A 12,466-nucleotide genomic window follows, 5' to 3' on the forward strand; every position below is an offset into this window, starting at 1 on the left:
GAGCCGCAGTGAGGGCTCTTCGATACAGCACGGTATTGTCTTTCCAAGCTAATCGGAAGACTTCCAGTTTGGTGTAGCTCCATTTCCGGTCCAATTTTCTGGAAGCTTGCTTCAGGGCTCGGGTATTTTCTGTACAGAGAGCTATGACAAATGTTTTTTGTTTTTAGGGGTGCAACTGCATCTACGGTATTATGCAAGGTTAAATTTAGTTCCTCAGGTGTTTAACCGATTTTTGTACTCTGACATCCTTGGGTATGTGGAAGAAGTCTGGAAGGGCATCTAGAAATCTTTGGGTTGTTCGAGAATTTATAGTGAGGCTTTTGATGATCCTTGGTTGGGGTCTGAGCAGATTATTTGTTGCGATTGCAAACGTAATAAAATGGTGGTCCAATAGTCCAGGATTGAGGAAAAACATTAAGATCCACAATATTTATTCCACAGGACAAAACTAGGTCCAGAGTATGACTGTGGCAGTGAGTAGGTCCGGAGACTACCGGTGACTAAGTTACTTTTCATAGCAGGTTAGGAGAGTTATGTTAAGGTTAAAACCTCTTAAGGATCCAACCCTTTTAAAAATGTTCCGCCTAAAATGACATACCCAAATCTAATTGCTCGTAGCTCAGGACCTGAAGCAAGGATATGCATATTCTTGATACCATTTGAAAGGAAACACTTTGAAGTTTGTGGAAATGTTAAATTAATGTAGAAGAATATAACACATTAGATCTGGTAAAAGATAATACAAAGAAAAAAACTTTTTTTTTGTATTTTTTTTGTACCATCCTATTTGAAATGCAGGAGAAAGGCCATAATGTATTATTCCAGCCCAGGCGCAATTTAGATTTTGGCCGCTAGATGGCAGCAGTGTATCCGCAAAGTTTTAGACTAATCCAATGAACCATTGCATATCTGTTCAAAATGTTGTATCAAGACTGCCCAAATGTGCCTAATAGCTACTGTAAATTGGACAGTGCAGTTAGATTAACACGAATTTAATCTTTCTGCCCATATCAGATGTCTATGTACTCTGATTTTTTTTGTTACTTACAACCTCAAGCTAATCACATTAGCCTACGTTAGCTCAACTGTCCCACGGGTGGGACACTGATCCCGTAGTTAAGGAAAGGGTTAGCTAAAATGCTCAAATTATCCTAGACCCTACTCGAAAATATCTAACTACAACCAGGCCTGCCCTGAGAACAGTCTTGTTTTCCACTAATACAATTCTGCGCTGAGTTTTTCTCTTTTCTTGTGACCAATATGCAATCCGCCCTCCGCCCTGCAGAGGGCAGCAATACGCAACACAGCTTTAAGTCTGACGGAAATTCACACAAGAAGAAGTAAACTGAAGTGAACAGTGACTGAACAATTTACACGTTGGCGTTTTTATTGTTATTTCGACGTTTATTAACACCCTGGAACTCAACATATATCTAATTTAACTGCGCAGCATCACACACGTACAAGGTAGTGTTTAATTCGAGTTGGAGACAGGACTTGGTTGATAAATGTTATCTAGGTAACGCTAGCTAGCTGCTAACAATGGCTAACTGTATGGTTTTTCACACTCAAATAGCCTCCATCATGGAGGTGCTAGCGAATGCAGCTGTGGCAGACATCTGTAAACTCGTAGACGACGACTATGCAGTGTTTCGTTTGGAAATAACTCAAAGCCAGAAAGAAAACAGGGCATTACGGAGGAAACTACAACTACTGGAACTGAAGGTGGCACGGGAGTGCGCAGAAGGGACCAATAGTGTCAAAATCCTCGACCGATACAGAGGAATGCCAAGAGGTACAATTTGCAATAGGCGGGGGCTGTCGCCCTGTTCACCTCTGCCTATGTGTTACCTAGAATTAGGCTCAGGGATAGATTTAGAAATCGGCACACCATATTTTTTTTGTAAACAAATCCGTGCACCAATATGCAATTCGACACGTGTTAAAACGTTTTATGTGGAAGGAAAAGCGTCATTATAATAAAGCCATAATAACATTTGTGATGTGGCATAGGCTACAGCTTTTAGGATTTCCACATTTGTAAGTAGGGTCCTTTTTTTGCCTTTTTAAAAACTACTTTCACGCAATTCTACTTCATTTACCTGACAAAATACATTAGCTAAATCGTTTTTAATATCACATAAATGACCGAAATGAGTGGCTACACTGACAGAGATAAATCTGGTCTTGAATTCGAACCAAAAAATTGCCCAGGCTCACCTAATGATGAAGATGAAGCCATAGTCTACTACTCACAGTGATGGCCGATAGGCAATTGCCAAGAGGAGCACATCTCAAGATGATCTACTTAGAAAAACAGTGCTGCTGTTCGCAAAAAATTGGGAGTTGTTGAGAAGAAAAAGTTTATATTGGTTCTACAGACAGATTAGTCTTCTCTGTTCAGTGGTGGATGTTTGCTTAACATGTTTTTTCCCCCGCGATTGTATTTTGAAATTAGCAAAAGGCCAAAGGACAGCCACAACCAACCATAGAAATATAATCATAGATGGCAGTTCCCATGTCATGAGTGGTTTAAATCCACTTGTTGAATCCATGCCAAGGTGCATTGAAGCCATTCTGGCAGCTCGTGATGGCCCAACACCCTTTTTAAGACACTTTATGTTGGTGTTTCCTTTGTTTTGGCAGTTTACCTGTATGTGCTTGTGATCAAATTTAATCCAGTTATTTTTTTGAAACTATTGAGCCTCTGTGGCTAAATTATGCTCTCTGTTGTATTTTGAACATTGAGAGCGGGCTCTTGTGGTTGGATAAAACATAAATACATTTGCTTCTTGGGCCCAGTCCCTGACTCACACAATTGGCCAGTCACATTTATTTATTATGCAGTTTATTTTATTAATCAGTTACCCAATCAAGGCACCCACGTGCCCCCACCCCATCTGATGATTAGCAGAGTGGCAGCAGGCTGTCTACACTCATTGAGAGCGGGCTCCTGAATCCTCCTGTAGTTTTGCTGCCTGTTGATCCTCCACGGGTCTGGGCCTAGGGGCTTCATCCTCAGTAAGCCCCTGCATGAATCCGGCCCTGACTGGGGTTGGTCAGGTTTTGGATCATATGCAGTAACGCCCCTGATTACATAGCTAGCTATCTTGCACAAAGACTTTATCATATTCTAACCAGATTCTTTATTTACTGAATTTCCTAGTATTTCCTATGAAAAGAATGATGCAAGGAACATAATCAATCAATCTATCTATAAATCGGATATAAAGAAGTTATGCAAAGTCATCCTGGCCAATTCTAGACAGTGTCAAAACTGTCAATATTGTACAATATAGCGTTCAGCATTGACAGTAGCTAACCTAACCACCTATTTCCCCCAATCACTCTCTTAGGTGAAGGACATCTCACTGGAGGCCACAGGAGCTTTGTGAAATCAGCGCGATACAATACATGGAGAGATGACCAACCAATCACTGTTGACGAGGGGAGTGGAACCTCAACCCAGCACGTTACCGTGATAGAGGTCAGTGTCATAGTATTACATCAAAATTACAGTACATCAAATGTGTTTAGTTTATTTCAGAAAGGCTCCCCTCAGCTATTCACTTGCTTACATGTACATCCTCATTTATCTGCCGTAGGGGAGTTTGTGAGACTTCAGTATGACATTGTTATCCAATTTCAGTCATGTATCGGTAATAACCTCCGCTCTTCATGTGTCAGACTGCAGATGCAGAGGCTGCAGGTCCTGGAGTCAAGCAGGATAGCACTGAAGTAGAGGACCCACAACACAGTAGAGACATCCAGGCTGGAGTGACTGGAGCACTCCCTGTAGCCACGGAGGTCCCCACCACCGTCGCCCGACGCAGCATCACGGAGGTCAGTGGAACGCCGAACGCCATCCTCAAGTCAGAGACAGACACAGAGACTTTAACTGTAACACACAGGCTCTTACACACAGCAACTGACCACAGATCAGACTCAGAGAGACTGGGGCTTGGCACACTGGGCAGTCCTGCTCCAGACTCAGAGTACTTACCTGTATTTCACCAGAGCCAGAGGATGGTTCATTCCTGTGGAAATGGGGATGGTGACACATTAGACACTGGTGTTGATGAAATGTCTTATTCTTACACTGCAGAGATGGACCTTGGCAAAATATCCTTGGGTTTAGAGACACAGAATGATCTGTCTAGAGGGGACTGGAACCGGTACAGTAGTAGTGTATACTCTGAAGGGTGCCTAGATAAGAAAGGGGAGGTTATAGTTGTAGATGAGGTGACTGTGAAAGTGGAGGGCGACGCTCCTCCAACATGGAATGCAGATAGTCACCTAGGAGATAGACACTCACAGGGCAGAGATTTCTTACATTACAGAGAAAGCTTAGAGACAAATACAAATATTGTCACCCACTCTCCGTTACACGAGTTCAGGGATCGCGACCCAGTGTCCACAACGATGGCACCTCCCGATTCACTCGGCCGCATCCGTTTCGATCAGGTATTGAACTCAAACGACCAAAGAGCCAACACTCGGGGAGGGGGAGCAACATCAGGCAATAGTAAAGAGAAACGGTTCCTCTGCATGTTCTGTAACAAAGGCTTCAGCAGCCCCCAGAAGGTGGAGATCCACCAGAGGGTCCACACAGGAGAGAAACCCTTCAGCTGTACCCAGTGTCACATGTGCTTTGCCCAGGCTGGTCACCTGAAGAGGCACCAGATGGTCCACACAGGGGAGAAACCCTACAGCTGCCCCCAGTGTGAGAAGAGGTTCTCCCGCCAGGAACAGCTGAAGATGCACCTGAAGGTCCACATGGGATAGAGGCTGTTTGCCTGTACATACTGTCGGAAGAGGTTCTCAGAAAGGAGCTACCTCAGGATACACCAGCAGAAAGACCATTCCACTCTTTGACATAGAAAGTAACCATTCCACTCAATAGCTTCTGACGTTTAGATCAAACCCTGCATTAAAGACAAAGATGCATTTTCATTGTTGTCATCAGAAAACATCCACATATGCATTTGGAATAATGAGATTAAGACTAACAGTGTTGAGTATTCCTGGGTAGAATATTGCATCCAGACATTGTGTGAAATATAAGCCTAAAAAGTCTGTTACATATTGTGTTTGTACTGTGTAGGCAATATGATGTTCACAAATGCCTGTTTCATTACTTACGTTCAACTACTCTATTTTTTCCCCCAACATATTTTTAATGAGAAAATGTATGCAGTTTATCAAGTTCATGCAGATTTTTAGTTGAGTGACGGGTGCATTTTCATGTTTCAGCATGACAATGCCCCTGTGCACAAAGCGAGGGTCATACAGAAATGGCTTGTCAAGATCAGTGTGGAAGAATTTGACTGGCCTGCAGAGCCCTGACCTCAACCCCATCGAACACCTTTGGGATTAATTTAAACGCCGGCTGCGAGCCAGGCCTAATCGCCCAACATCAGTGCCCGACCTCACTAATGCTCTTGTGGCTGAATGGAAGCAAGTCCCTGCATAAATGTTCCATCATCTAGTAGACATCCTTCCCAGAAGAGTGGAGGTTGTTTTAGCAGCAGAGGGGGGACCAACTCCATATTAATGCTCATGATTTTGGAATGAGATGTTCGACGAGCAGGTGCCACATATTTTTGGTCATGTAGTTTATTTAAGTAGAGCAAATTGATATATACAATCCCGAAGTCAGCTAACTGTCAACAGTAGAACAAAGCTTAAAACGATGTTTGAGTGAAAATGAATGGTGAATTTGCTTCCCGGACCATCATTTGATTGACAGATGTAGGCCTCCTGTAGAACGATAAACGTTCCTCCAGTGTGGATGCTGACCCACGTTTTACAGTTGGGCTATTGTCAAATTAGTTATGGTCTTTGGTGTTGATAATATTTCGTAAATCTGTCGATGTTTATGCATTTGAACCTACCCAAAGACGATTTAGTTGAGCCGAGACGCTTTTCTCTGATGTGTAAATTATCATACTATTCGTTTTACTTCTTGAAAACATTGAAATAAATGCAACTCATGAGGCTTGGAGCGGGAGCGCTCTGCTTAGACCACTGCGCTACGGCAGGTCACAATGCTCTAGAAAACACTAAGAATGTTATGGATCCTCCATAGGATTGAATGGAATTCTACTGTATTTCAATAAAGGACAAAATTACATGTATTTAAGTATTTTTGTTGTTGTAGTGGGGACAGTAACATAAGGGATCTCAAAGTATACTTTAAGGAAAATGTTTTTACATATTTTTTTATGTTTGTTTAGTGCACATAATATAATAACACATTTCGCATTAATGTGTCTGTAATTAAATACATGTGGAAAAAATGAATGTGGACATTAATAAATGCATTTATATAGCTTCCAAAATATTTTTTACAATGGTGGGGGGGTTCCAAGATGGAGGCACAGTGGCTTTAACACAGTGCCCCCAAACAGTCGTCTAGTGTATGTATAAATCATTGACCGCACTGAGGTAATCAGTTATGTATTCTGCCTATTTCTTGCTTTCAACATATCATTTAAAAAATCCTTAACGAAAAATACATCTACCCCGTACTTATCCTTTTATTATAATCCACATAAGAATTCACGAGAGAAGAGCTGTTGCCTGCACGTAGCCTAAGGTACGATACTGCGTTGTATATACAAACTGCTTCCAGCTGCCCCCTGGCGGCTATGCTAAATATTTATTTGGATATTCAAATCCTCCGGCTGCAGGATAAATTTCCTCGTGCGACGAAAGATTAAGATCCTATTTTTTAAATTATTATTATAATATATTTTTTGTACTTTTTACCCCTTTTTCTCCCCAATTTTCGTGGTATCTACAATCTTGTCCCGTACGGACTCGGAGAGGCAAAGGTCGAGAGCCGTGTGTCCTCCAAAACACGACCCTGCCAAGCCGCACTGCTTCTTGACGCACTGCTTCTTGACACACTGCTCGCTTAACCAGGAATCCAGACACACCCATGTGTCGGAGGAATCACCATACTGTGTCAGCGTGCACGCTGTGTCAGCTGACACGCCACAGGAGTCGCTAAAACGCGATGGGACAAGGACTTCCCAGCCAAACCCTCCACTAACCCGGACGATGCTGGGCCAATTGTGCGTCACCTCATGGGTCTCCCGGTCGCGGCCGGCTGCAACACTGCCCGGGATCGAACCGGATCTGTAGTGAACTCTCAAACACTGCAGTGCCTTAGACCGCTGCGCCACTCGGGAGGCCCCAAGATTCAACATCTGTAGTGTCACAGTCAGTGTCAACGAAGGGCATGTGGTGCTCCCAGTTCAGGAGACCACCATGTTCAACAGGTAAAATGGTATTGGAGCTGTCCATGGCAGGTTGGGGAGAAAGATTTTTTTTAAAATAAAGGGGCGGGAAAAAAGGTCCAATTTAATTCAAGGAATTGATCAGTGGTCTACAGCCGGAGCACGCTACTTAGACCGCTGTGCGACAGCAGGTCACGATTCTCTAACAAGCACTAAGAATGCTATGAATACTGATGAGACATAGGCATTTGTTTTAAATCTTCCCCAAACCAATGTAAAATTGTGTTTGAGCTGTCCATGGTGGGTTTTGAAGAAATATACAGTACCGGTCAAAAGTTTTAAACACACCAACTCATTCAAGGGTTTTTATTTAATTTTTTAAACTATTTTCTACATTGTAGAATAGAATAATAGTGAAGAGATCAAAACTATGAAATAACATGTGGAATCATGTAGTAACCAAAAGAGAGAATTCTTCAAATTAGCCACCCTTTGTCTTGATGACAGCTTTGCACACTCTTGGCATTCTCTGTGGGCTACAGTTGCTTGCAGTAGGCCTACTAGGGGTAGAGGGTGAATGACCAGCTAGTCGTACTTCAGGTATGCGATGTTGCCTCTCTTTTGCTGTTCAATGAGTCGTAGCAGCTGATCCTTTTTTTTGAGGCGTACCTTTTCAGAGAAGTCTTCATTGATGAAGAACTGAGATAAGAACTAAGCTCTTTGGCCTTGCACACCAGTGGTGGGTTTGGCATTGAAATGAGAATGCATAAGCAGATGAGAACCCCATGCCTACTGTCAAATATGGTGGTGGATCTTTGATGTTATGGGGTTGTTTTGCTTCCATTGGTCATGGGGCCCTTGTTAAGGTCAACAGCATCAGGAACTTTACCCAGAACCAGGACTTTTTAGCCAAAAACCTGGTTGCCTTTGCCAGGAGGGTGATAGTTCAAATGGATCTTCCAGAAAGACAATAACCCAAAGCACACATCAACATCCACAAAGATTGACCACAGAATCTGTCTCAATCCCATCGAATACCTGTGGTTTGAATTGAAGTTGGCAGTCCATAAGCACAAACGAAGGATATCAAGGATCTGGAAAGATTCTGTACGGAGGAATGGTCTAAGATTGGAGAACACATTGGGAACAATCTCATAAAACGTTTTAGAAAAAGTCTCAGTACCATTATCCTCGCAATGTGAGGTTTTGAAAACAGGGATGTCAATCATTTTGACCCCTATATATATTTGTTTGCATACAATATAGCTCAGTAAATGAATTATGTACTGTATTTTATACAGTCATTTTTGCTAATTTTTATCAAGGGTGTCAATAATTTCGTACACCACTGTGTCTTCCCTCAGATGCATTATGATGCAACAAGCGCAAAACATTTGAACAGAAATGACAATTATGACAATACCTGTTTCCATTTGCGTGACAAATAATTGTTACCCCAAATTCCATAATTAGCCCTACGCACAACCATTGGTCGATGCTTGCAATGTCTGAGCAGGGGGACGCGACCATGATGTGGTTAGCTGATACATCAAATGCCTATCCAGGTATTGTAAGGTCAGCAACCTATGAGCAGAGAAATGCACCCATTGAGATACATAGATTGCCGTCATAACTTGTCCATAGACTGGTTTCCTTGCCCTGTAAGCCATGTTTAATTTTGTAATTTGGGTGAACTATCCCTTTAAACCTAACCTATGACCTGACCCATCACTTTATGTATTACTGCCCTATAGTGGCAAGAAGTGACATAAAAAAAACACAACTATACAACACATAAATGGCTGTTAGCCTCCCACACACAGGTTACTTTCTGTCCCCAGAACTAAAACTGAAACTTAATTATATAAAAATGAAATCATTTTTTCATAAAACTTAAACTAAATTAAAACCAGTAAATCAGATCTGAAAAACAATTTCAAATAAAAATCTTAAAATGAATAGAAATAAAAAGTTATATAAAAACCCAAACTATAACATTGGCAGGAAGACAATTAATTTATTTAATGGGATTCATTTAAGATACTCTTTCAAGTGGTAGGGTTTCAGACGTTTTCGGAAGATGAGCAGGGACTGGTACCACCATTGGCGTGTCAGGACAGGGAAGAGCTTTGACTGGGCTGAGCGGGATCTGATCCCCCGTAGTGGTGTGACGGCCAAGAGACCAGAGGCAGAACGGAGTCCTCAGGTGGGGTGTAGAGTTTGAGCACAGCCTGAAGGTAGGGAGGGGCACATCCCCTTGCTGCTATGTAGGTAATCACCATGGTCATGTAGTGGATGGGAGCTTCGACTGGAAGCCAGTGGAGTGTGCGGAGGAGCGGGGTGACATGGGGGTCGTTCCACCTCAAAAAGCACAAGATAGAGGATTTCGACACCCACCATCTCAGATTGTTCTGAAATCGTTTCTGTTGATAATATTTCTGACAGATAATATTAGCATTCCTGCAACATTATTTTGTTGAAATACAGTTACATCTCTGAGAAATTAAACTATATTGATTGCACCCAAATTGGCCATTTTAATTTATAGGATTCATATAATATTTAATACATTTTTATTTGTTTATTTCACCATTATTTAACCAGGTAGGGAAGTTGAGAACAAGTTCTCATTTACAATTGCAACCTGGCCAAGATAAAGCAAAGCAGTTCGACACATACAACAACACAGAGATAAACATGGAGTAAAACAAACATGCAGTCAATAATGCAGTAGAAAAATAAGTATATGCAATGTGAGCAAATGAGGTGAGATAAGGGAGGTAAAGGCAAAAAAAGGCAATGGTGGCGAAGTAAATACAATATCGCAAGTAAAACACTGGAATGGTAGATTTGCAGTGGAAGAATGTGCAAAGAAGAAATAGAAATAATGGGGTGCAAAGGAGCAAAATAAATAAATACAGTAGGGGAAGAGGTAGTTGTTTGGGCTAAATTATAGATGGGCTATGTACAGGTGCAGTAATCTGTGAGCTGCTCTGACAGCTGGTGCTTAAAGCTAGTGAGGGAGATAAGTGTTTCCAGTTTCAGAGATTTTTGTAGTTCGTTCCAGTCATTGGCAGCAGAGAACCGGAAGGAGAGGCGGCCAAAGGAGGAATTGGTTTTGGGGGTGACCAGAGAGAGATACCTGCTGGAGCGCGTGCTACAGGTGGGTGCTGCTATGGTGACCAGAGAGCTGAGATAAGGGGGGACTTTACCTAGCAGGGTCTTGTAGATGACCTGGAGCCAGTGGGTTTGGCGACGAGTATGAAGCGAGGGCCAGCCAACGAGAGCGTATAGGTCGCAGTGGTGGGTAGTATATGGGGCTTTGGTGACAAAACGGATGGCACTGTGATAGACTGCATCCAATTTATTGAGTAGGGTATTGGAGGCTATTTTGTAAATGACATTGCCAAAGTCGAGGATCGGTAGGATGGTCAGTTTTACGAGGGTATGTTTGGCAGCATGAGTGAAGGATGCTTTGTTGCGAAATAGGAAGCCAATTCTAGATTTAACTTTGGATTGGAGATGTTTGATGTGAGTCTGGAAGGAGAGTTTACAGTCTAACCAGAAACCTAGGTATTTGTAGTTGTCCACATATTCTAAGTCAGAACCGTCCAGAGTAGTGATGCTGGACGGGCGGGCAGGTGCAGGCAGCGATCGGTTGAATAGCATGCATTTAGTTTTACTTGTATTTAAGAGCAATTGGAGGCCACGGAAGGAGAGTTGTATGGCATTGAAGCTCGTCTGGAGGGTTGTTAACACAGTCTCCAAAGAAGGGCCAGAAGTATACAGAATGGTGTCATCTGCGTAGAGGTGGGTCAGAGACTCACCAGCAGCAAGAGCGTCATTGATGTATACAGAGAAGAGAGTCGGCCCAAGAATTTGACCCTGTGGCACCCCCATAGAGACTGCCAGAGGCCCGGACAACAGGCCCTTTGATTTGACACACTGAACTCTATCAGAGAAGTAGTTGGTGAACCAGGCGAGGCAATCATTTGAGAAACCAAGGCTATTGAGTCTGCCGATAAGGATGTGGTGATTGACAGAGTCGAAAGCCTTTTGCCAGGTCAATGAATACGGCTGCACAGTCTTGTTTATTATCGATGGCGGTTAAGATATCGTTTAGGACCTTGAGCGTGGCTGAGGTGCACCCATGACCAGCTCTGAAACCAGATTGCATAGCGGAGAAGGTGCGGTGGGATTTGAAGTGGTCGGTAATCTGTTTGTTGACTTGGCTTTCGAAGACCTTAGAAAGGCAGGGTAGAATAGATATAGGTCTGTAGCAGTTTGGGTCAAGAGTGTCCCCCCCTTTGAAGAGGGGGATGACCGCAGCTGCTTTCCAATCTTTGGGAATCTCAGACGACACAAAAGAGAGGTTGAACAGGCTAGTAATAGTGGTTGCAACAATTTCGGCAGGATTTGGGAAAAGGAGAAATGGGGAAGACTTGGGCGAGTTGCTGTGGGGGGTGCAGTGCTGTTGACCGGGGTAGGGGTAGCCAGGTGGAAAGCATGGCCAGCCGTAGAAAAATGCTTATTGAAATTCTCAATTATAGTGGATTTATCGGTGGTGACAGAGTTTCCTATCCTCAGTTCAGTGGGCAGCTGGGAGGAGGTGTTCTTATTCTCCATGGACTTTACAGTGTCCCAGAACTTTTTTGGGTTTGTGTTGCAGGAAGCAAATTTCTGCTTGAAAAAGCTAGCCTTGGCTTTTCTAACTGCCTGTGTATATTGGTTTCTAACTTCCCTGAAAAGTTGCATATCACGGGGGCTGTTCAATGCTAATGCAGAACGCCATAGGATGTTTTTGTGTTGGTTAAGGGCAGTCAGGTCTGGAGAGAACCAAGGGCTATATCTGTTCCTGGTTCTAAATTTCTTGAATGGGGCATGCTTATTTAAGATGGTGAGGAAGGCATTTAAAAGAAATAACCAGACATCCTCTACTGACGGGATGAGGTCAATATCCTTCCAGGATACCCAGGCCAGGTCGATTAGAAAGGCCTGCTCGCTGAAGTGTTTCAGGGAGCGTTTGAAAGTGATGAGTGGAGGTCGTTTGACCGCTGACCCATTACGGATGCAGGCAATGAGGCAGGGATCGCTGAGATCTTGGTTGAAAACAGCAGAGGTGTATTTAGAGGGCAAGTTGGTTAGGATGATATCTATGAGGGTGCCCGTGTTTACGGCTTTGGGGTGGTACCTGGTAGGTTCATTGATAATTTGTGTGAGAT

General features: G+C 43.0%; 2 protein-coding genes across 5 annotated transcripts in view; both read left to right on the forward strand.

Annotated features, from left to right (window-relative positions):
* The window catches only part of LOC120034801 (zinc finger protein GLI4-like), a 320,522-nt gene that overhangs the window by 283,083 nt on the left and 24,973 nt on the right, over positions 1–12,466 (forward strand). The gene's annotated exons all lie outside the window — the stretch shown is intronic.
* Positions 1–12,466, forward strand: part of LOC120034820 (zinc finger protein 713-like) — a 36,298-nt gene that overhangs the window by 16,508 nt on the left and 7,324 nt on the right. The window contains exons 1-4 of one of the 3 annotated variants that reach the window (XM_038981464.1): positions 1,332–1,467; positions 1,577–1,795; positions 3,357–3,487; positions 3,688–3,843. The exons of 1 other annotated variant lie outside the window; for it this stretch is intronic. In XM_038981464.1, coding sequence (XP_038837392.1) covers positions 1,585–1,795; positions 3,357–3,487; positions 3,688–3,843 — 498 coding nt within the window. In that variant the 5' untranslated portion in view covers positions 1,332–1,467; positions 1,577–1,584. Of the gene's footprint in view, positions 1–1,331; positions 1,796–3,356; positions 3,488–3,687; positions 3,844–12,466 lie in introns of those variants that run through there. One more of the 3 variants, XM_038981462.1, reaches the window with a different exon arrangement.

This window comes from Salvelinus namaycush, chromosome 42, assembly GCF_016432855.1.
Source record: "Salvelinus namaycush isolate Seneca chromosome 42, SaNama_1.0, whole genome shotgun sequence".
Classification (NCBI taxonomy): domain Eukaryota; kingdom Metazoa; phylum Chordata; class Actinopteri; order Salmoniformes; family Salmonidae; genus Salvelinus; species Salvelinus namaycush.